General features: G+C 44.5%; 1 protein-coding gene and 5 non-coding genes across 10 annotated transcripts in view; 5 read left to right on the top strand and 1 right to left on the bottom strand.

Annotated features, from left to right (window-relative positions):
• Positions 1 to 25431, bottom strand: part of LOC118390929 (double C2-like domain-containing protein beta) — a 320447-nt gene that overhangs the window by 17378 nt on the left and 277638 nt on the right. For all 5 annotated transcript variants that reach the window (XM_035781772.2, XM_035781776.2, XM_035781773.2 and 2 more), the window contains 2 exons: positions 13379 to 13505; positions 4918 to 5075 (listed from right to left, as the gene is read on the bottom strand). In XM_035781772.2, the coding sequence (XP_035637665.1) occupies positions 4918 to 5075; positions 13379 to 13505 (285 nt within the window). The remainder of the gene's footprint in view (positions 1 to 4917; positions 5076 to 13378; positions 13506 to 25431) is intronic.
• Positions 16617 to 16688, top strand: trnae-cuc (transfer RNA glutamic acid (anticodon CUC)). Its single transcript has one exon. It is a non-coding gene; the product is annotated as a tRNA-Glu (tRNA).
• trnae-cuc (transfer RNA glutamic acid (anticodon CUC)) lies at positions 19326 to 19397 on the top strand. The gene has a single exon. It is a non-coding gene; the product is annotated as a tRNA-Glu (tRNA).
• Positions 19507 to 19579, top strand: trnae-cuc (transfer RNA glutamic acid (anticodon CUC)). The gene has a single exon. It is a non-coding gene; the product is annotated as a tRNA-Glu (tRNA).
• Positions 22080 to 22151, top strand: trnae-cuc (transfer RNA glutamic acid (anticodon CUC)). Its single transcript has one exon. It is a non-coding gene; the product is annotated as a tRNA-Glu (tRNA).
• Positions 22261 to 22333, top strand: trnae-cuc (transfer RNA glutamic acid (anticodon CUC)). The gene has a single exon. It is a non-coding gene; the product is annotated as a tRNA-Glu (tRNA).

Genomic DNA, 25431 nt, shown 5'->3' with positions numbered 1-25431 from the left:
AGATGCGATAAGGTCATGGCCAGTCCCAACCACCATCAAGGTGTTACAATTTTTTTTAGGGTTTGCCAAATTTGACTGGCGCTTCATCAGGAACTTCAGCGTCGTCGCCACCCCTCTCACCTCCCTCCCCAAGGGTGGGCTTTGTAGGTTGGTTTGGTCTCCCATGCTACCTTTTGTGGTTGAGATAGATGCATCGGAGGTGGGAATGGGGGCAGTTTGGCACAAAGACAGTGGGACCCAAGAAAATGGTATCCTTGTGCTTTCTTCTCCTCCCCGCAGGGAGGAATTATGATGTTGGCGATTGGGAGCTCTTGGCGGTGAAGTTGGCATTAGAGGACTGGAGACACTGGCTGGCGGGTACCAAGGAACCATTCATCATCCTCACCGGACATTGGAACCTTGAGTACATACAGACAGCGAGGAGACTGAATCCGCGCCAGGCCGTCTTCTTCACCAGGTTTGGCTTCACGCTGACCTATCTCCCAGGTTCTAAGAACATCAAGGTCGATGCCCTGTCCCGTATCTACAATTCAGGTGAGGCTCCTGTCCAGAGGGCACCCATAATCCCAACCTCCCTAGTCGTGGGTCCGGTGGTTTGGGATGTAGATGTGGACATCTGCCAGGCTCTAGAGGGGGAGCCCGCACCCCTGAATTGTCTTCCCGTGCATTCCCACAGGGATAAGGGAACAGCCGCTGACCTGGGCACACACAGCTGTCGTCACTGGACATCCAGTTATTTCTCGCACCATCCATTCCATCACTGAGAAATACCGGTGGCCCACCTTGGTGCAGGATGTTACGCGGTATGCGTATGTGTGTGTGCTCAAACCAAGTCCCTCCTGGAATGCTCCAGCAGGGAGGCTCCTGCCGCTTCCCGTGCCTCAGCTACCTTGGTCCCATCTATCCATCGACTTTGTTACTGACCTTCCCCCTTCTGGTGGTAGTGGGTAGATTATCCAAGTCATGTCGATAAATCCTTCTTCCTGGTCTTCCCACTGCTCTCCAGGTTGCTGAGGCACTCTTCCGGCATTATGGCCTTCCGGAAGACATCAGACCGTGGCCCCCAATTCACATCCTGAGTTTCTGAGGTTTCTGAGGAGTCACAGGACCAGCAGGGTGAGTGGGCACGTTTCCTTCCTTGAGCAGAGTATGCCCAGAACTCTCTATGTCAATCCTCCACTGTGTTGACCCCCTTCCAGTGTGTTTTGGGTTTCCAGCTGGCCCTGGACTCGACCGAGGCCACACACACTACTGAGCCTCATTTTGACTTGTTTTAAGGACATTACATCAAAGTTGGATCAGCCTGTAGTGTGGTTTTCCACTTTAATTTTGTGTGTGAATCCAAATCCAGACCTCCATGGGTTGATAATTTTGATTTCCATTGATCATTTTTGTGTGATTTTGTTGTCAGCACATTCAACTATGTAAAGAAAAAAGTATTTAATAAGAATATTTCATTCATTCAGATCGAGGATGTGTTATTTTAGTGTTCCCTTTATTTTTTTGAGCAGTGTATAATCTGGGATAATTCAAACAATCTTCTTTACCCTAACATGTCAGTCAGGCTTCAAGACGGGTCACTCAACCAAGACTTCTCTTCTCTGTCACGGAGTCTCTCTGCACTGCCAAAGCTGACTCCCTCTCCTCTGTTCTCATGCTCCTAGATCTACCTGCTGCCTTTGACACCCTGAACCATCAGATCCTCCTTTCCACCCTCTCAGGGCAGGGCATCCCAGGCTCATTCTTTGATTGGATTTTACCTGGCAGGCCGCTCCTACCAGGTGACATGGAGAGGATCTGTGTCTGTACCACGTACACTCACTACTGGTGTCCCCCTGGGCACGGTTCTAGGCCGTCTCCTTTCTATACACCAAGTCACTCGGCTCCGTCATATAATCACATGGTCTCTCCTATCATTGCTATGTGGATGAAACTCAACTACTTTTCTTCTTCCCTCCTTTTGACACCCAGGTGGCAACACGCATCTCTGCGTGCTTGGCAGGTATCTCAACTTGGATGTCGGTCCACCACCACAAGCTCAAACTTGACAAGACGGAGCTGCTCTTCCTCCCGGGAAGGCCTTCACACTCAAAGACCTCTCCATCACGGTTGATAGTGTCACACTCGCAGAGTGCAAAGAACCTTACAATGACCCTGGACAACATCCTGTCATTCTCTGCAAACATCAAAGCAGTGACTCGCTCATGCAGGTTCATGCTCTACAACATCCGTAGAGTATGACGCTACCTCATACATGAAGTGGCACAGGTCCAAAACCCGTCTGGACAACAGCAACTCGCTCTTGGCTGGGCTTCCCGCTTGTGCCATCAAACCCCCGCAACTTATTCTGAATGCTGCAGCCTACCTGATTTTCAACCTTCCCAAGTTCTCTCATGTCACTCCGTTCCTCCGCACACTCCACTGGCTTCCAGTCGAAGCTTGCATCCTCTACAAGATCATGGTGCTTACCTATGGACCAGCCTGAGGAACTGCCCCTCCCTACCTTCAGGCTATGCTCAAACCCTACATCCAAACCTGAGCACTCCATTCAGCCACCTCGGGTCTCTTGGCCCTCCCACCCCTATTTAGGGACGCAACCCAGTCGTTTGTTTTTTTAATGTTCCGTTGCCATGCTCAGTGGCAACGTTCTTATCCTTGCTTGCTGCTAGCTAGCCAACTAGCTATACAGTCACGATCTCTGCAGCCAGAATAACAGCAAAGGTTATTCTGTTGCATTTGTTTAATCTGTTTATCCCACTTATACCACAGTTGCAAAAGAAAGAAATATGAAAGCACCTGGTAGAAATAGAAAATAATTGTTGATATTTTCATTTTTTAAAGCAAATTCGAAACTTTCTCATCCCAGTCATTCGTTTGACTAGTTCGATATTTATGGACGCCATGCAGTCGCTCATGCTTTATCTTCCGTTGCAATGCTCGCTGGCAACGTTCTTATCCCTTGCTTGCTAACTAGCTAAGGCTAACAAAGTCACGACCTCTGCAGCCAGAATAATAGCAAAGTAGCTGTTTTCTATTGACATTCATATGGATACATCCATAACAATAAGATGATAATGCCCGATTTTGCCTGGCATAGCTAGAAAGTTTGCCTTCTCGTCAGAACACCCGTCAACATATCAAAACAAACTTTACTTGTCACATGCACATCAAACACTGATTGTTAATTACGAGGAGATCACATTGCATATCAAACACAAGGCTAGAAGTTAGCTAAATAGTTTGTGGCTAGCAAACCTGCCAATATGACAACCCGAATTCAAAAATAGCAGTTGCTGAAAACAGCTGGTCAAACTAGAATATATGGGAGGATTTGGCAGCGGTGGGGATAAATTCATGTTCATCATTCAACATGTTAAGTCATCAGATGCTCCATGATCTGCAAAAACAAATCAATGCAAGCTGGCTAAGTTTTTTTCCTCGTTGGACTTCCGTTTACAATGTATCCAATTTCAGTTTGTGTAGTTGTTGGTTTAGCTTTCTGTAACTTTGTAGCAAGTACGTTCTGCACGTGTAAGCACATAATGGACTTTAAAACCAGACAACGGGACTGTTGGAAAAGATATTGGGACACCTTGCAATTATGATGCAATATTGTGTCATGATTGCAAGGTGCACCAATATCTTTTCCAACTGTCCCATTGTCTGGTTTTAATGTCCATTCCAGAATGCCCTTGTCGCCAATCAGAAACGAGTATACAACAACGCTGTGGTATAAAGTATTAGAATCTCTATTCTCACCAACATGTAATGCTTGTCATACATTCACCCAGCCTGTCAATCAAATGTTAGCCCTCGACCACGTGTAACACTTGGTGGGACCACTGCCCTAACAACTGGTGTGTGTGTGTACAAAGGGGCTACCAGCCAAGTACAAAAGCCCAGCGTTTCATTAACACAGTGGGGTGGAGCGACTCAGTGTCTGGCAGCCTTCTGAAGCCAGACAGCCACTACATGATGTGTTAGACAGCCATGACATAACGACTGGGTGTTGGAAGACAGGATAACCATTTCAGCTCTCCTTCTCTATTCAACAGAACATACTTTTCCACTGCTTCTCTATGTAGTGTACTACTTTTGACCAGGTCCCTCTGGACAAAAGTAATGCACTATATAGGGAATAGGGTGCCATTTGGGACACAGATCTCCTTCCAAGCCCGCAAAAGAGGACATTTGTAAATCTGGGCTGCGAGTCTTTCGGGCTTTGGGGAGCGGTTCTCAATTGTTGGTTAGAATTGCCATCCTCTCTTCCAATGAGTCTTCTTCCTCCTTTGTTATTTCGAGTTCACACCAGAGCCATGTGTTCATTTCACTTCCATCGTTCAGCGAGATGAAAGAAGTGCAGTAATGTTCAGGTGTGATTAAAAGAACACTTGTTCATAATTGCAGCCCTCAGGATGGCCTCTTGCTCAGTACATCTCTTTCATGTTGAGGAGTAATCACCGGAGATTCACTGCCGAAACACTGCTGCTATCTGTTCTGTTCCATGGACTCCATTTGGATCTTGCTCTGGTCTGCTGGCAATTGGATAATGATTGTAAGCCCTAGGCATAGCAAGGAATTTTGGCCAAATGTAAATTATGTAATTATTTTTCTTGTGTAATTTTCCTTGTGAGTGCATGGTAATCTGAATTTCTTGCATCATTACATATTGGCAGATAGGAGATGCAGAGTTGCATCTTTGCCTGTTTTTCAACACCAGGATCAAATGTGTTGGTCTAGTAGTGTATCATTCAACATTTCCAAATGGAATTAACTTTCATTTGTTTAATAAAAACAGAGAAAATTATAAACCAGAGATTGATTCCATATAGACCTAAGGGATGATGAGTAAAAATCAGTACAACTAGAGGTCTGAAGTACATGCGTTTGGGAACATGTGCTGTGTGACAAACTCACGTTTTGACATAGGGGTCTGAGAAGCCGTTTGCGTCCATGGCGGCGAGGTGGGCACAGCGGACGATGCCCACCACCAGGCCAGACTTCTGTGAGCTGTACTTGAGGGAGATCATGATGCGCCCTCGTTCCTCCAGGGACTTGTCGTCTGTCTTGTCAATCTGCGGGCAAAGGAGTGGGGACACACAGTGGTCAAAGGAAAGGAGCATAGTGAAGGTGTCGTGCTCGATAGAAACAGTCTTACGAACAGCCCATTATATACCGTATACTATACCACCATTATTTAGAACATTTTGATCCAAGGTGGCTCTTCATGAGGTCCAACAGTTGATCAACAGTTTAGAGGAACACTTGCAGTCACCAGAAGTTACAATAGTTACAATTCACACCCACAACCCATTACATGAGGAACCTAGTGGAGGGGACTGAGTGGGATATACATAGCAGCTCCACCAGTTAGGGTTAATGACCAAGTAAGGGCTTTTTTAGATGGGCTTCTTTTCCAAATGCAAAATGTCCATTGATCAGATTGGGAACCCAATCGAGTTTGATTCGCAAAATAAGTATTGCTGTGGACTTCTTGGAACACACTTATAATCAATCTCCATGCATGATAGTCCAAGTCCATACTTGTCAGGAGTGACTGCACAGGGACAGAGCAACTCTTCGCAGTTCCTTTAATACCGTGTGCCTATTCGTCTCGATTACATTCAAAATCTAAGATGTGCAAATTTTCCAACTCACTTTCCACCTTATCGGAAATGCACTTTGCCCATAATTCTCTGCTAATGACGCTAGCTAATTGGCTGTGCAGGAAGCGTCTCTAATGATTCCAGCCCCGCTGTGTGACTACTCTGTCTCGTTTACGTAACCCTCATAGAGCGTTTGCACAGGGCTTCACAGAGACACCCTTAGATAGCCTCCGGGTTTAAACTTAAAAAAATAACAACAAAACAAAATGCAGACCAAAGAGGGCAATGGATGGAGAGAGAGAGAGAGAGAGAGAGCGAGAGTATAAAGAGAAAGAAAGCTTGACATAGTAAACTGGAAGTTGGTGGGGGGACAGATCAAATGGAATGCACACTGAATTGTCAGAATGTTTGAGGTTTGTATATGTTCTATTTAAGAGAGCAAATGCCAGAGAAGCCAGTGTTTGAACGATACAGTGGGGCAAAAAAGTATTTAGTCAGCCACCAATTGTGCAAGTTCTCCCAATTAAAAAGATGAGAGAGGCCTGTAATTTTCATCATAGGTACACTTCAACTATGACACACAAAATTAGAAAAAAAATCCAGAAAATCACATTGTAGGATTTTTAATGAATTTATTTGGAAATTATGGTGGAAAATAAGTATTTGGTCAAAACCAAAGTTTCTCAATACTTTGTTATATACCCTTTGTTGGCAATGACAGAGGTCAAAAGTTTTCTGTAAGTCTTCACAAGGTTTTCACACACTGTTGCTGGTATTTTGGCCCATTCCTCCATGCAGATCTCCTCTAGAGCAGTGATGTTTTGGGGCTGTTGCTGGGCAACACAGACTTTCAACTCCCTCCAAAGATTTTCTATGGGGTTGAGATCTGGAGACTGGCTAGGCCACTCCAGGACCTTGAAATGCTTCTTACGAAGCTACTCCTTCATTGCCCGGGCAGTGTGTTTGGGATCATTGTCATGCTGAAAGACCCAGCCACGTTTCATCTTCAATGCCCTTGCTGATGGGCGGAGGTTTACACTCAAAATCTCACGATACATGGCCCCATTCTTTCCTTTACACGGATCAGTCGTCCTGGTCCCTTTGCAGAAAAACAGCCCCAAAGCATGATGTTTCCACCCCCATGATTCACAGTAGGTAAGGTGTTCTTTGGATGCAACTCAGCATTCTTTGTCCTCCAAACACGACGAGTTGATTTTTTACCAAAAAAGTTATATTTTGGTTTCATCTGACCATATGACATTCTCCCAATCTTCTTCTGGAAAATCCAAATGCTCTCTAACAAACTTCAGATGGGCCTGGACATGTACTGGCTTAAGCAGGGGGACATGTCTGGCACTGCAGGATTTGAGTCCCTGGCGGCGTAGTGTGTTACTGATGGTAGGCTTTGTTAATTTGGTCCCAGCTCTCTGCAGGTCATTCACTAGGTCCCCCCGTGTGGTTCTGGGATTTTTGGTCACCGTTCTTGTGGTCATTTTGACCTCATGGGGTGAGAACTTGCGTGGAGCCCCAGATCGAGGGAGATTATCAGTGGTCTTGTATGTCTTCCATTTCCTAATAATTGCTCCCACAGTTGATTTCTTCAAACCAAGCTGCTTACCTATTGCAGATTCAGTCTTCCCAGCCTGGTGCAGGTCTACATTTTGTTTCTGGTGTCCTTTGACAGCTCTTTGGTCTTGGCCATAGTGGAGTTTGAAGTGTGACTGTTTGAGGTTGTGGACAGGTGTCTTTTATACTGATAACAAGTTCAAACAGGTGAAATTAATACAGGTAACGAGTGGAGGACAGAGGAGCCTCTTAAAGAAGAAGTTACAGGTCTGTGAGAGCCAGAAATCTTGCCTGTTTGGAGTTGACCAAATACTTATTTTCCACCATAATTTGCAAATAAATTCATTAAAAATCCTACAATATGATTTTCTGGATTTTGTTTCCTCATTTTGTCTGTCATAGTTGAAGTGTACCTATGATGAAAATTACACGCCTCTCTCATATTTTTATGTGGGAGAATATGCACAATTGGTGGCTGACTAAATACACTTTTTGCCCCATTGTATATTGGCATGGTGTTGTTATGCCCGAGATGAAGTCTCAGGCCTAAAATCAAAAGCTTTGCATATCTTCTCTCATTAAAAACGCAAAGCTGTCTTGCATTTTATATTTGAGATTCTTCAAAGTAGCCACCCTTTGCCTTGATGACTGCTTTGGACACTCTTGACATTCTCTCAACCAGCTTCATGAGCAGGTAGTCACTTAAAATGCATTTCAATTAACAGGTGTGCCTTCTTAAAAGTTAATTTGTGGAATTTCTTTCCTTCTTAATGCGTTTGAGCCAATCAGTTGTGTTGTGACAAGGTAAGTGTGGTATACAGAAGATAGCCATATTTCGAAAAAGACCAAGTCCATATTATGGCAATAACAGCTCAAATAAGCAAAGAGAAATGACAGTCCATCATTACTTTAAGACATGAAGGTCAGCACATTAACACACATAATGTCAGCACGTAGCTCAGTAATCCACAGGCTGATGAAAAGGCTGCATGTTGTAAAGCCAGCATGGAAAGAAAGACAGTGATGCTCAGTCAGACTGGGCTAAGCCTTCTCTGAGTAGTCAGAGCAGATTCCATCCAGTGCTGTTGATGGTAAGAGAAAACACATTTCTGTGAGCGCTCTTAAACCCGATGAAATTAGGAGATTTTAACGACACGCTCGGATAAAAGATTGAATATTAATTAAGGGCTTATCCCTATCAATCAGTCTTTCGTAAGAAGGAAAGCTCCCAAACTAAGGTTCTTGGAAACAGCAACCCAGATGTGGAGAAAGTTTGGAGGATCAATTGTTGCAGCTCAAATAAGTATCCATTTCGTAGAGCTTGAGTTAAATTCCAATTAAGGTGGAGCTACATGACTAGCGACAGTACTGTAAAATAACAACAATAGCTAGAAACATCCTCCAGTGCGCTAAGTAGCTCGTGAGTAAAACAAATGCCTCGGGCATCCATGGCCAGTCCTTGTTAAAAGCCCATGAGTAAATATAATTCCTTGTGTAGATTATGAGAGACTGTCATTCTCTCCGGTTCTTAATGTTGTAAACCTGCTTAATTCAGGGAGAGAGGCAGTGTTGAACTGAGCCCTCAGTAATTGGTGCTCCATTGAAATGTCTGTGGTTTTTTCATGAAGTTAATTTACAGTGTGTTAAAAGGGGATGTACAGGTATATGAAATGTTTTCAAATCACATCAAATTTTATTGGTCACATACAGGTGATTAGTAGATGTTATTGCGGGTGTAGCGAAATGCTTTTGCTTTTAGCTCCGACCGTGCAGTAATATCTAACGAGTAATATCTAACAAATTACACAACATACCCAATACCCCCCAATCTAAGTAGGAATGAATTAAGACTAAATACATATGGATGAGTGATGTCAGAGCAAAATGGACTAAGATACAGGAGAATAGTATAGTTTTAAGGTCCATCATGTATTATTTCTAATCCAAAATTGCGTTGCAGTCAGGCTCCTGAGCCAGTCTGCACAGCGCGATTCAACCCAGAGCATATCTGACTTCTTCTTCTCCATATCTCCGGATTGCTACCACAAGCTCTGGACCTTTTCACATGGATCATCACAGCTAGCTAGCTGCTATCCGAGTGGCTACTCCTGGCTAACATCTTTGTCCCGAAAGCAAGCACAAATTAGCCTGGAGCTAGCCTATGCTAGGCCCATCTCCCAGCTAGCTGAAGAGGTCCATCAGCCACTCCTTGGGCTACAATACCTACTTTGACAATTGGCCTGGACCCTTTTACTACACAGAGCCCTGCTGATCCATCACGACTGGTCTGCCGACGTAACCGCACGAGGGGGCTACAACAGACTTATTCCGTTGCGACGTCCCTCTAAGGCCCATCTGCTATCCCCGGCCCGCTAGTTGTCTGAATCGCCATGTCTCCAGCCCGCCAAGCTACTCACTGGACCCTATGATCACTCGGCTACGCATGCCTCTCCCTAATGTCAATATGTCTTGTCCATTGCTGTTTTGGTTAGTGATTATTGTCTTATTTCACTGTAGAGCCTCCAGCCCTGCTCAATATGCCTTAGCTAACCCGTTTGTTCCACCTCCCACACATGCGGTGAGCTCAACTGGTTTAAATGGTGTCTCTAGAGACAATACCTCTATCATCGTCACTCAATGCCTAGGTTTACCTCCACTGTATTCACATCCTACCATACCTTTGTCTGTACATTATTCATTGAATCTATTCTACCATGCCCAGAAACCTGCTCCTTTTACTCTCTGTTCCGAACGTGCTAGACGACCAGTTCTTAAAGCCTTCAGCCGTACCCTTATCCTACTATGTTCCTCTGGTGATGTAGAGGTTAATCCAGGCCCTGCAGTGCCTAGATCCACTCCCATTCCCCAGACGCTCTCATTTATTGACTTCTGTAACCGTAAAAGCCTTGGTTTCATGCATGCTAAGCCTCCTCCCTAAGTTTGTTTTATTCACTGCTTTAGCACACTCTGAAATTTGAATCCCTAACTATAACATTTTCCAACAAGATAGAACTGCCAAAGGGGGCAGAGTTGCAATCTACTGCAGAGATAGCCTGCAGAGTTCTGTCTTACTATCCAGGTCTGTGACCAAACAATTTGAGCTTCTACTTTTAAAAATCCACCTTTCCAGAAACATGTTTCTCACCGTTGCCACTTGCTATAGTCCACCTTCTGCCCCTATCTGTGCCCTGGACACCATATGTGAATTGATTGCCCCCCATCTATCGTCAGAGCTCGTGCTATTAAGTGACCAAAACTGAGACATCCTTAACACTCCGGAAATCCTACACTCTAAGCTTGATGCCCTCAATATCACACAAATTATCAATAAACCTACCAGATACAACCCCAAATCTGTAAACATGGGCACCCTCAGGGATATCATCCTAACCAACCTGCCCTCCAAATACATCTCTGCTGTCTTCAACCAGGATCTCAGCGATCATTGCCTCAGTCCGTAATAGGTCTGCGGTCAAACGATCACCCCTCATCACTGTCAAACGCTCCCTAAAACACTTCAGCGAGCAGGCCTAGCCCGGGTATCCTGGAAGGATATTGACTTCATTCCATCAGTAGAGGATGCCTGGTTATTCTTTAAAAGTGCTTCCCTCACCATCTTAAATAAGCATGCCCCATTCAAAAAATGTAGATCCAGGAACAGAAATAGCCATTGGTTCTCTCCAGACCTGACTGACCTTGACCAGCACAAAAACATCCTGTGGCGTTCTGCATTAGCATCGAATAGCCCCCCTGATATGCAACTTTTCAGGGAAGTTAGGAACCAATATACACAGGCAGTTAGGAAAGCAAAGGCTAGCTTTTTCAAGCAGAAATTTGCATCCTGTAGCACAAACTCCAAAACATTCTGGGACACTGTAAAGTCCATGGAGAATAAGAGCACCTCCTCCCAGCTGCCCACTGCACTGAGGCTAGGAAACACGTTCACCACCGATAAATCCACGATAATGGAGAATTTCAATAAGCATTTTTCTACGAATAGCCATGCTTTCCACCTGGCTACCCCTACCCCGGTCAACAGCCCTGCACCCCTCACAGGAAATTACCCAAGCCTCCCCATTTCTCCTTCACCCAAATCCAGATAGCCGATGTTCTGAAAGAGCTGCAAAATTTGGACCCCTACAAATCAGCCGGGCTAGAAAATCTGGACCCTCTCTTTCTAAAATGATCTGCCAAAATTGTTGCCACCCCTATTACTAGTCTGTTCAACCTCTCTTTCGTATCGTCTGAGATCCCCAAAGATTAGAACGCTTCCGCGGGCATCCCCCTCTTCAAAGGGGGAGACAGTCTAGACCCAAACTGCTACAGACCTATATCTATCCTACCCTGCCATTCTAAGGTCTTCGAAAGCCAAGTTAACAAACAGATCACCCACAATTTCAAATCCCACCGTACCTTCTCCGCTACGCAATCTGGTTTCCGAGCTGGTCATAGGTGCACCCCAGCCACGCTCAAGGTCCTAAACAATATCATAACCGCCATCGATAACAGACTGTACTGTGCAGCTGTATTCATCAACCTGGCCAAGGCTTTCGCCTCTGTCAATCACCCCATTCTTATCGGCAGACTCAACAGCCTTGGCTTCTCAAATGACAGCCTCGCCTGGTTCACCAACTACTTCTCAGACAGACGGCCTGTTCACCAACTACTTCTCAGACGGAGGGCCTGTTGTCCGGACCTCTGGCAGTCTCTATGGGGCCGCCACAGAGTTCAATTCTCAGGCCGACTCTTTTCTCTGTATCCATCAATGATGTCACTCTTGCTTCTGGTGATTCTCTGATCCACCTCTACGCAGACGATACCATTCTGTTTACTTCTGGCCTTTCTTTGGACACTGTGATGACAAACCTCCACAGGAGCTACAGTGACATACAACTCTCCTTCCGTGGCCTCCAACTGCTCTTAAATGCAAGTAAAACTAAATGCATGTGCTTCAACCGATGGCTTCCCGCACCTGCCCACCTGTTCAACATCACTACTCTGGACAGTTCTGACTTAAAATATGTGGACAACTACAAATACCTAGGTGTCTGGATAGACTGTAAACTCTCTTTCCAGACTCGCATTAAGCAAATCCAATCCAAAATTAAATCTAGAATCAGCTTCCTATTTCACAACAAAGCATCCTTCACTCATGCTGCCAAACACACCCTAGTAAAACTGACTATCCTGCCAATCCTTGACTTCGGCGATATCATTTACAAAATAGCATCCAAACACTCTACTCAGCAAATTGGATGCAGTCTATAACAGTGCCATCCGTTTTGTCATCAAAGCCCCAAATACTACCCACCACTGCGACCTGTATGCTCTCGTTGGCTGTCCCTCGCTTCATATTCGTCGTCAAACCCACTGGCTCCAGGTCATCTATAAGTCTTTGCTAGGGAAAGCCCCGCCTTATCTCAGCTCACTGGTCACCAGAGAAGCACCCACCCGTAGCACGCACTCCAGCAGGTATATCTCACTGGTCACCCCCAAAGCCAATTCCTCCTTTGGCTGCCTTTCCTTCCAGTTCTATGCTGCCAATGACTGGAACAAATTGCAAAAATCACTAAAGATGAAGACTCATATCTCCCTTACTAACTGTCAAAGCAGCTCACAGATCACTGCACCTGTACATAGCCCATCCAACTACCTCATCCCCATATTGTTATTTTGTATTTTCTTTTGCTCCTTTGCACCCCAGTATCTCTACTTGCACATTCATCTTCTGCACATCTATCACTCCAGTGTTTAATTTCTATATTGTAATTATTTCACCACTATGGCCTATTTATTGTACCTCTTTTATCTTACCATATTTGTACACACCGTATATACTTTTTCTATTGTGTTATTGACTGTATGTTTGTTTATTTCATGTGTAATTCTGTGTTGTTGTTTGTGTCACACTTCTTTGCTTTATCTTGGCCAGGTCGCAGTTGTAAATGAGAACTTGTTCTCAACTAGCCTACCTGGTTAAATAAAGGTGAAAACATTTTTTAAAAATTATGACAGGATACATACAGTATTGCTGTCTTTCAACACAAGGTATTTAGGCAAAATATCTGCACATAAAATAAAATTCTTTTAACTTAGCAGTGGAGACAAAATAAGCTATTTAACTTAGGATATGCTTAATTTTCCTGGATATGCTTCATTTTGGTTTTAAATGGGTAGATGAAAAAGGCAATTTGGAGATAACTTACAGGTAGCTGTTTCTCCAGGCAGTTGTAGAAGTTCTTGGTCTGGTTGGGCTTGAGTTTCTTGAGGGGGATGCGCGTCTCACCGATGAACTCATTGTGGCGGAACTTGTCCTCATCACACACTGAAATCCTGAAAGTACAGAACAGAGAGTGAGAGAGTCAAAGAGAGATCAAAAGATACAAAGCAGCAATGAGAGATAAATAAAAAAGAAGACTGCAGAAGAGACAGAATAGGGAAAATATAGATATTGAAAATGAGTCACATGGTCAGCAGCCGCAGAAGAGTTGAACAGACTATGGGCTACTATTTAATCAAAGCCAGTCACCAGGTTTCCTGGATTAGAAATCAAATAACAGTTTACCTATATTTACTGTTTTTTGTTTTTGCACACAAAATACACACATCAAATACAAAAGGCAATCAATAGATAATAACATAATCAATCAAATACAGTAGTTACCCCAACAGTCTCCCCTACAGTTTCCCAACCTATCAAGACTTCAGAAATCCTTTGTGAACTCCTCTATGAACAGGTCTCCCACCAATGCACTCAAGTGACTAAAAGGCACTTGGGAGTCTAATCTCAGAGTGCTCTGAAATTAATTCCATGTACAGTACCAGTCAAAAGTTTGGACACACCGACCCATTCCAGGATGTAAATGTACACTGCTCAAAAAAATAAAGGTAACACTTAAACAACACAATGTAACTCCAAGTCAATCACACTTCTGTGAAATCAAACTGTCCACTTAGGAAGCAACACTGATTGACAATAAATTTCACATGCTGTTGTGCAAATGGAATAGACAAAAGGTGGAAATTATAGGCATTTAGCAAGACACCCCCAATAAAGGAGTGGTTCTGCAGGTGGGGACCACAGAGCACTTCTCAGTTCCTATCCTTCCTGGCTGATGTTTTGGTCGCTTTTGAATGCTGGCGGTGCTTTCACTCTAGTGGTAGCATGAGACGGAGTCTACAACCCACACAAGTGGTTCAGGTAGTGCAGCTCATCCAAGATGGCACATCAATGCGAGATGTGGCAAGAAGGTTTGCTGTGTCTGTCAGCGTAGTGTCCAGAGCATGGAGGCGCTACCAGGAGACAGGCCAGTACATCAGGAGACGTGGAGGAGGCCGTAGGAGGGCAACAACCCAGCAGGAGGACCGCTACCTCTGCCTTTGTGCAAGGAGAAGCAGGAGGATCACTGCCAGAGCCCTGCAAAATGACCTCCAGCAGGCCACAAATGTGCATGTCTGCTCAAACGTTCAGAAACAGACTCCATGAGGTTGGTAATGAGGGCCCGACGTCCACAGGTGGGGGTTGTGCTTTCAGCCCAACACCGTGCAGGACGTTTGGCATTTGCCAGAGAACACCAAGATTGGCAAATTCGCCACTGGCGCCCTGTGCTCTTCACAGATGAAAGCAGGTTCACACTGAGCACATGTGACAGACGTGACAGAGTCCGGAGACGCCGTGGAGAACGTTCTGCTGCCTGCAACATCCTCCAGCATGCCCAGGCGTTGTAGGGAGGTCATACAGGCACGTGGAAGCCACACACACTACTGAGCCTCATTTTGACTTGTTTTAAGGACATTACATCAAAGTTGGATCAGCCTGTAGTGTGGTTTTCCACTTTAATTTTGAGTGTGACTCTAAATCCAGACCTCCATGGGTTGATACATTTGATTTCCATTGATAATTTTTGTGTGATTTTGTTGTCAGCACATTCAACTATGTAAAGAAAAAAGTATTTAAGAAGAATATTTCATTCATTCAGATCTAGGATGTGTTATTTTAGTGTTCCCTTTATTTTTTTGAGCAGTGTATTTAAAAAAAACAATTTTCTACCTTGTAGAATAATAGTGAAGACATCAAAACTATGAAATAACACATATGGAATCAGGCCTTCATGGTCGAATTTCTGCAAAGAAACCGCGACTAAAGGACATCAATAAGAAGAAGAGACTTGCTTGGGCCAAGAAACACAAGCATTGGACATTAGACCGGTGGAAATCGGTCCTTTGGTCTGATGATTCCAAATGTAAGGTTTTTGGTTCCAACCGCTGTGTCTTTGTGAGATGCAGAATAGGTGAATGGATGATCTGCGCATGTGTAGTTCCCACCGTGAAGCATGGAGGAGGTGGTGTGATGGTGCTTTTCTGGTGACACTAAGTGATAAAATATATTTTGGTTTGTTCACACTTTTGGTTACTACACGAATCCCAATGTGTAATTTCATAGTTTAATGTTTTCTATATTATTCTATAATGTAGAAAATAGTAAAAGAAAGAATCTCTTGAGTAGGTACTGTATGTGTCATGTAAAACCTAAAGTCAAAACATCGTCCCCAGTTAACACCCACCTTTATGAATGGTTAAAGCAAGTCATATAATGCACTGAGCATAATAACAGGGGCTACAGTGGCTTGCAAAAGTATTCACCCCCTTAGCATTTTTTATATTTTGTTGCCTTACAACCTGGAATTTAAATAGATTGTTGCGGGGTTTGTATCATTTGATTTACACAACATGCCTACCACTTTGAAGATGCAAAATACGTTTTATTGTGAAACAAACAAGAAATAAGACAAAAAAACGAAAACTTGACCTTGCATACCTTAAGGGAAGAATTCGGCAGTACCTGTATGGTTAGTGAGAAAGTCCATATTGCAAATGTACGGTCCCTTACTAGACGTCCGAAATTGAGCGAGGTACCTTCAGGCGTTTGGAAATTGCTCCCAAGGAGGAACCAGACTTGTGGAGGTCTACATTTTCTTTCTGAGGTCTTGCCTGATTTCCTTTGCTTTTCCCATGGAGTCAAGCAAAGAGGCACTGAGTTTGAAGGTAGGCCTTGAAATACATCTACAGGTACTCCTCCAATTGACTCAAAGGATACCACTAGCCTATCAGAAGCTTCTAAAGCCATGACATCATTTTCAGGAATTTTACAAACTGTTTAAAGGCACAGCCAACTTATTGTATGTAAACTTCTGGCCCACTGAATTTGTGATACAGTGAATTATAAGTGAAATAATCCCAATGTAAACAATTGTTGGAAAAATGACTTGTGTCATGCACAAAGTAGATGTCCTAACCGTCTGCCAAACGATCGTTTGTTAGCAAGAAATGTGGGGAGGGGTTGACAAACAGGTTTTAATGACTCCAGCCTAAGTGGATGGGAAACTTACGACTTCAACTATATGTACCATTTCAAACTGGGAAACGAATTGCACTGTAGTACCCTTCCTGGTGGTCTAGTGGTTAGGATTCGGCGCTCTCACCGCCGCGGCCCGGGTTCGATTCCCGGTCAGGGAACTACTCTTTTGCTACATGTTTACTTGTACAACCTGTCACAATGAATATAGAAGGTTATCGCACATATGTACCACTGTATTATCCTTCCCTGGTGGTCTAGTGGTTAGGATTCGGCACTCACCGCCGTGGCCCGGGTTCGATTCGGTCAGGGAAATAGTCTATGCTCCTTGTTTACTTGTGCTACCTGTCACAATGAATATAGAAGGTTATCGCACATATGTACCAGCTCACACTGAGAACCGATTTTCACTGTATTATCCTTCCCTGGTGGTCTAGTGGTTAGGATTCGGTGCTCTCACTCTTCAATTCCCGGTCAGGGAAATGTTATGCTCCTTGTTTACTTGTGCAACCTGTCACTATGAATTTAGTAGGTTGTCGCACATATGTACCACTTCAAATTGCAAACCGATTTGCCCTGCAGTGTCCTTCCCAGGTGTTCTAGTGGTGCACCAGACCCTCCTGCAGCAAAGCACCCCCACAACATGATGGTGTTCTTCGGCTTGAAAGCCTCCCCTTTTCCCTCCAAACATAACAATGGTCATTATGGCCAAACAGTTCGATTTTGTTTCATCAGACCAGAGGACATTTCTCCAAAAACTAGGATCTTTGTCCCCAAACTGTAGTATGGCTTTTTTATGGCGGTTTTGGAGCAGTAGCTTCTTCCTTGCTGAGCGGCCTCTCGGGGTATGTCGATATAGGACTCGTTTGCCTGTGGATATAGACCATTTTGTACCTGTTTCCTCCAGCATCTTCACAAGGTCCTTTGCTGTTGTTCTGGGATGGATTTGCACTTTTCGACCCAAAGTACGTTCATCTCTAGGAGAGAGAACGCGTCTCCTTCCTGAGCGGTATGACGCCTGCGTCATACCATGGTGTTTATACTTGCGTACTATTGTTTCTACAGATGAGCGAGGTACCTTCAGGCGTTTGGAAATTGCTCCCAAGGAGGAACCAGACTTGTGGAGGTCTACATTTTCTTTCTGAGGTCTTGCCTGATTTCCTTTGCTTTTCCCATGGAGTCAAGCAAAGAGGCACTGAAGTTTGAAGGTAGGCCTTGAAATACATCTACAGGTACTCCTCCAATTGACTCAAAGGATGTCAATTAGCCTATCAGAAGCTTCTAAAGCCATGACATCATTTTCGGGAATTTTACAAACTGTTTAAAGGCACAGCCAACTTATTGTATGTAAACTTCTGGCCCACTGAATTTGTGATACAGTGAATTATAAGTGAAATAATCCCAATGTAAACAATTGTTGGAAAAATGACTTGTGTCATGCACAAAGTAGATGTCTAACCGTCTGCGACGATCGTTTGTTGGCAGAAATGTGGGGAGGGTTGACAAACAGGTTTAATGACTCCAGCCTAAGTGGATGGAAACTTACGACACAACTATATGTACCATTTCAAACTGGGAAACGAATTGCATTGTAGTACCCTTCCCTGGTGGTCCTGATGGTTACGGTCAGGCGCTCTCACTGTGCGGCCCGGGTTCGATTCCGGTCAGGGAAATAGTCTATGCTCCTTGTTTACTTGTGCAACCTGTCACTATGAATTTGGTAAGTTTGTCGCACATATGTACCACTTCAAATTGCAAACCGATTTGCCCTGCAGTGTCCTTCCCAGGTGTTCTAGTGGTGCACAGACCCCTCCTGCAGCAAAGCACCCCCACAACATGATGGTGTTCTTCGGCAGAAAGCCTCCCCCTTTTCCCTCCAAACATAACAATGGTCATTATGGCCAAACAGTTCGATTTTTTGTTTCATCAGACCAGAGGACATTTCTCCAAAAACTAGGATCTTTGTCCCCAAACTGTAGTATGGCTTTTTTATGGCAGTTTTGGAGCAGTAGCTTCTTCCTTGCTGAGTGGCCTCTCGGGGTATGTCGATATAGGACTCGTTTGCCTGTGGATATAGACCATTTTGTACCTGTTTCCTCCAGCATCTTCACAAGGTCCTTTGCTGTTGTTCTTGGATGGATTTGCACTTTTCGACCCAAAGTACGTTCATCTCTAGGAGAGAATGCGTCTCCTTCCTGAGCGGTATGACGCCTGCGTCATCCCATGGTGCTTATACTTGCGTACTATTGTTTCTACAGATGAGCGAGGTACCTTCAGGCGTTTGGAAATTGCTCCCAAGGAGGAACCAGACTTGTGGAGGTCTACATTTTCTTTCTGAGGTCTTGCCTGATTTCCTTTGCTTTTCCCATGGAGTCAAGCAAAGAGGCACTGAGTTTGAAGGTAGGCCTTGAAATACATCTACAGGTACATCTCAATTGACTCAAAGGATGTCAGTTAGCCTATCAGAAGCTTCTAAAGCCATGACATCATTTTCGGGAATTTTACAAACTGTTTAAAGGCACAGCCAACTTATTGTATGTAAACTTCTGGCCCACTGAATTTGTGATACAGTGAATTATAAGTGAAATAATCCCAATGTAAACAATTGTTGGAAAAATGACTTGTGTCATGCACAAAGTAGATGTCCTAACCCGTCTGCAAAACGATCGTTTGTTAGCAAGAAATGTGGGAGGGTTGACAAACAGGTTTTAATGACTCCAGCCCTAGTGGATGGAAACTTACGACTTCAACTATATGTACCATTTCAAACTGGGAAACGAATTGCACTGTATTATCCTTCCCTGGTGGTCTAGTGGTTAGGATTCGGCGCTCTCACCGCTGCGGCCCGGGTTCGATTCCCGGTCAGGGAACTACTCTTTTGCTACATGTTTACTTGTACAACCTGTCACAATGAATATAGAAGGTTATCGCACATATGTACCAGCTCACACTGAGAACCGATTTGCACTGTATTATCCTTCCCTGGTGGTCTAGTGGTTAGGATTCGGGCGCTCTCACCGCCGCGGCCCGGGTTCGATTCCCGGTCAGGGAAATAGTCTATGCTCCTTGTTTACTTGTGCAACCTGTCACTATGAATTTAGTAGGTTGTCGCACATATGTACCACTTCAAATTGCAAACCGATTTGCCCTGCAGTGTCCTTCCCAGGTGTTCTAGTGGTGCACCAGACCCTCCTGCAGCAAAGCACCCCCACAACATGATGGTGTTCTTCGGCTTGAAAGCCTCCCCCTTTTCCCTCCAAACATAACAATGGTCATTATGGCCAAACAGTTCGATTTTTGTTTCATCAGACCAGAGGACATTTCTCCAAAAACTAGGATCTTTGTCCCCAAACTGTAGTATGGCTTTTTTATGGCGGTTTTGGAGCAGTAGCTTCTTCCTTGCTGAGCGGCCTCTCGGGGTATGTCGATATAGGACTCGTTTGCCTGTGGATATAGACCATTTTGTACCTGTTTCCTCCAGCATCTTCACAAGGTCCTTTGCTGTTGTTCTGGGATGGATTTGCACTTTTCGACCCAAAGTACGTTCATCTCTAGGAGAGAGAACGCGTCTCCTTCCTGAGCGGTATGACGCCTGCGTCATACCATGGTGTTTATACTTGCGTACTATTGTTTCTACAGATGAGCGAGGTACCTTCAGGCGTTTGGAAATTGCTCCCAAGGAGGAACCAGACTTGTGGAGGTCTACATTTTCTTTCTGAGGTCTTGCCTGATTTCCTTTGCTTTTCCCATGGAGTCAAGCAAAGAGGCACTGAAGTTTGAAGGTAGGCCTTGAAATACATCTACAGGTACTCCTCCAATTGACTCAAAGGATGTCAATTAGCCTATCAGAAGCTTCTAAAGCCATGACATCATTTTCGGGAATTTTACAAACTGTTTAAAGGCACAGCCAACTTATTGTATGTAAACTTCTGGCCCACTGAATTTGTGATACAGTGAATTATAAGTGAAATAATCCCAATGTAAACAATTGTTGGAAAAATGACTTGTGTCATGCACAAAGTAGATGTCCTAACCGTCTGCCAAAACGATCGTTTGTTAGCAAGAAATGTGGGGAGGGGTTGACAAACAGGTTTTAATGACTCCAGCCTAAGTGGATGGAAACTTACGACTTCAACTATATGTACCATTTCAAACTGGGAAACGAATTGCACTGTAGTACCCTTCCCTGGTGGTCTAGTGGTTAGGATTCCGCTCTCACCGCTGCGGCCCGGGTTCGATTCCGTGGTACTCTTTTGCTACATGTTTACTTGTACAACCTGTCACAATGAATATAGAAGGTTATCGCACATATGTACCAGCTCACACTGAGAACCGATTTGCACTGTATTATCCTTCCCTGGTGGTCTAGTGGTTAGGATTCCGCTCTCACCGCCGCGGCCCGGGTTCGATTCCCGGTCAGGGAAATAGTCTATGCTCCTTGTTTACTTGTGCAACCTGTCACTATGAATTTAGTAGGTTGTCGCACATATGTACCACTTCAAATTGCAAACCGATTTGCCCTGCAGTGTCCTTCCCAGGTGTTCTAGTGGTGCACCAGACCCTCCTGCAGCAAAGCACCCCCACAACATGATGGTGTTCTTCGGCTTGAAAGCCTCCCCCTTTTCCCTCCAAACATAACAATGGTCATTATGGCCAAACAGTTCGATTTTGTTTCATCAGACCAGAGGACATTTCTCCAAAAACTAGGATCTTTGTCCCCAAACTGTAGTATGGCTTTTTTATGGCGGTTTTGGAGCAGTAGCTTCTTCCTTGCTGAGCGGCCTCTCGGGGTATGTCGATATAGGACTCGTTTGCCTGTGGATATAGACCATTTTGTACCTGTTTCCTCCAGCATCTTCACAAGGTCCTTTGCTGTTGTTCTGGGATGGATTTGCACTTTTCGACCCAAAGTACGTTCATCTCTAGGAGAGAGAACGCGTCTCCTTCCTGAGCGGTATGACGCCTGCGTCATACCATGGTGTTTATACTTGCGTACTATTGTTTCTACAGATGAGCGAGGTACCTTCAGGCGTTTGGAAATTGCTCCCAAGGAGGAACCAGACTTGTGGAGGTCTACATTTTTTTCTGAGGTCTTGCCTGATTTCCTTTGCTTTTCCCATGGAGTCAAGCAAAGAGGCACTGAGTTTGAAGGTAGGCCTTGAAATACATCTACAGGTACTCCTCCAATTGACTCAAAGGATGTCAATTAGCCTATCAGAAGCTTCTAAAGCCATGACATCATTTTCGGGAATTTTACAAACTGTTTAAAGGCACAGCCAACTTATTGTATGTAAACTTCTGGCCCACTGAATTTGTGATACAGTGAATTATAAGTGAAATAATCCCAATGTAAACAATTGTTGGAAAAATGACTTGTGTCATGCACAAAGTAGATGTCCTAACCGTCTGCCAAAACGATCGTTTGTTAGCAAGAAATGTGGGGAGGGGTTGACAAACAGGTTTTAATGACTCCAGCCTAAGTGGATGGAAACTTACGACTTCAACTATATGTACCATTTCAAACTGGGAAACGAATTGCACTGTAGTACCCTTCCCTGGTGGTCTAGTGGTTAGGATTCGGCGCTCTCACCGCCGCGACCTGGGTTCGATTCCCGGTCAGGGAACTACTCTTTTGCTACATGTTTACTTGTACAACCTGTCACAATGAATATAGAAGGTTATCGCACATATGTACCAGCTCACACTGAGAACCGATTTGCACTGTATTATCCTTCCCTGGTGGTCTAGTGGTTAGGATTCGGCGCTCTCACCGCCGCGGCCCGGGTTCGATTCCCGGTCAGGGGAAATAGTCTATGCTCCTTGTTTACTTGTGCAACCTGTCACTATGAATTTAGTAGGTTGTCGCACATATGTACCACTTCAAATTGCAAACCGATTTGCCCTGCAGTGTCCTTCCCAGGTGTTCTAGTGGTGCACCAGACCCTCCTGCAGCAAAGCACCCCCACAACATGATGGTGTTCTTCGGCTTGAAAGCCTCCCCCTTTTCCCTCCAAACATAACAATGGTCATTATGGCCAAACAGTTCGATTTTTTGTTTCATCAGACCAGAGGACATTTCTCCAAAAACTAGGATCTTTGTCCCCAAACTGTAGTATGGCTTTTTTTATGGCGGTTTTGGAGCAGTAGCTTCTTCCTTGCTGAGCGGCCTCTCGGGGTATGTCGATATAGGACTCGTTTGCCTGTGGATATAGACCATTTTGTACCTGTTTCCTCCAGCATCTTCACAAGGTCCTTTGCTGTTGTTCTGGGATGGATTTGCACTTTTCGACCCAAAGTACGTTCATCTCTAGGAGAGAGAACGCGTCTCCTTCCTGAGCGGTATGACGCCTGCGTCATACCATGGTGTTTATACTTGCGTACTATTGTTTCTACAGATGAGCGAGGTACCTTCAGGCGTTTGGAAATTGCTCCCAAGGAGGAACCAGACTTGTGGAGGTCTACATTTTTTTCTGAGGTCTTGCCTGATTTCCTTTGCTTTTCCCATGGAGTCAAGCAAAGAGGCACTGAGTTTGAAGGTAGGCCTTGAAATACATCTACAGGTACTCCTCCAATTGACTCAAAGGATGTCAATTAGCCTATCAGAAGCTTCTAAAGCCATGACATCATTTTCGGGAATTTTACAAACTGTTTAAAGGCACAGCCAACTTATTGTATGTAAACTTCTGGCCCACTGAATTTGTGATACAGTGAATTATAAGTGAAATAATCCCAATGTAAACAATTGTTGGAAAAATGACTTGTGTCATGCACAAAGTAGATGTCCTAACCGTCTGCCAAAACGATCGTTTGTTAGCAAGAAATGTGGGGAGGGTTGACAAACAGGTTTTAATGACTCCAGCCTAAGTGGATGGAAACTTACGACTTCAACTATATGTACCATTTCAAACTGGGAAACAGATGCACTGTAGTACCCTTCCCTGGTGGTCTAGTGGTTAGGATTCGGGCGCTCTCACCGCCCGCGGCCTTCGATTCCCGGTCAGGGAACTACTCTTTTGCTACATGTTTACTTGTACAACCTGTCACAATGAATATAGAAGGTTATCGCACATATGTACCAGCTCACACTGAGAACCGATTTGCACTGTATTATCCTTCCCTGGTGGTCTAGTGGTTAGTGCATTCGGCGCTCTCACCGCCGAACTGTATTATCTTCCCGGGTTCGATTCCCGGTCAGGGAAATAGTCTATGCTCCTTGTTTACTTGTGCAACCTGTCACTATGAATTTAGTAGGTTGTCGCACATATGTACCACTTCAAATTGCAAACCGATTTGCCCTGCAGTGTCCTTCCCAGGTGTTCTAGTGGTGCACCAGACCCTCCTGCAGCAAAGCACCCCCACAACATGATGGTGTTCTTCGGCTTGAAAGCCCTTTTCCCTCCAAACATAACAATGGTCATTATGGCCAAACAGTTCGATTTTTGTTTCATCAGACCAGAGGACATTTCTCCAAAAACTAGGATCTTTGTCCCCAAACTGTAGTATGGCTTTTTTTTATGGCGGTTTTTGGAGCAGTAGCTTCTTCCTTGCTGAGCGGCCTCTCGGGGTATGTCGATATAGGACTCGTTTGCCTGTGGATATAGACCATTTTGTACCTGTTTCCTCCAGCATCTTCACAAGGTCCTTTGCTGTTGTTCTGGGATGGATTTGCACTTTTCGACCCAAAGTACGTTCATCTCTAGGAGAGAACGCGTCTCCTTCCTGAGCGGTATGACGCCTGCGTCATACCATGGTGTTTATACTTGCGTACTATTGTTTCTACAGATGAGCGAGGTACCTTCAGGCGTTTGGAAATTGCTCCCAAGGAGGAACCAGACTTGTGGAGGTCTACATTTTCTTTTTCTGAGGTCTTGCCTGATTTCCTTTGCTTTTCCCATGGAGTCAAGCAAGAGGCACTGAGTTTGAAGGTAGGCCTTGAAATACATCTACAGGTACTCCTCAATTGACTCAAAGGATGTCAATTAGCCTATCAGAAGCTTCTAAAGCCATGACATCATTTTCGGGAATTTTACAAACTGTTTAAAGGCACAGCCAACTTATTGTATGTAAACTTCTGGCCCACTGAATTTGTGATACAGTGAATTATAAGTGAAATAATCCCAATGTAAACAATTGTTGGAAAAATGACTTGTGTCATGCACAAAGTAGATGTCTAACCGTCTGCCAAAGCGATCGTTTGTTAGCAAGAAATGTGGGGAGGGGTTGACAAACAGGTTTTAATGACTCCAGCCTAAGTGGATGGAAACTTACGACTTCAACTATATGTACCATTTCAAACTGGGAAACGAATTACACTGTAGTACCCTTCCCTGGTGGTCTAGTGGTTAGGATTCGGCGCTCTCACCGCCGCGGCAGGTTCGATTCCCGGGTTCTTTTGCTATGTTTACTTGTACAACCTGTCACAATGAATATAGAAGGTTAAATATGTACCAGCTCACACTGAGAACCGATTTGCACCCTTGTTTACTTGTGCAACCTGTCTATGCTCCTTGTTTATGCAACCTGTCACTTTTTAGTAGGTTGTCCCACATATGTACCACTTCAAATTGCAAACCGATTTGCCCTGCAGTGTCCTTCCCAGGTGTTCTAGTGGTGCACCAGACCCTCCTGCAGCAAAGCACCCCCACAACATGATGGTGTTCTTCGGCTTGAAAGCCTCCCCCTTTTCCCCTCCAAACATAACAATGGTCATTATGGCCAAACAGTTCGATTTTGTTTCATCAGACCAGAGGACATTTCTCCAAAAACTAGGATCTTTGTCCCCAAACTGTAGTATGGCTTTTCTATGGCGGTTTTGGAGCAGTAGCTTCTTCCTTGCTGAGCGGCCTCTCGAGGTAATCATCGATATAGGACTCGTTTGCCTGTGGATATAGACCATTTTGTACC

This window comes from Oncorhynchus keta, chromosome 12, assembly GCF_023373465.1.
Source record: "Oncorhynchus keta strain PuntledgeMale-10-30-2019 chromosome 12, Oket_V2, whole genome shotgun sequence".
Taxonomy (NCBI): Eukaryota; Metazoa; Chordata; class Actinopteri; order Salmoniformes; family Salmonidae; genus Oncorhynchus; species Oncorhynchus keta.
Note: the sequence above shows the minus strand (reverse complement) of the source record. Positions and strands in the feature narration are given on the sequence as shown.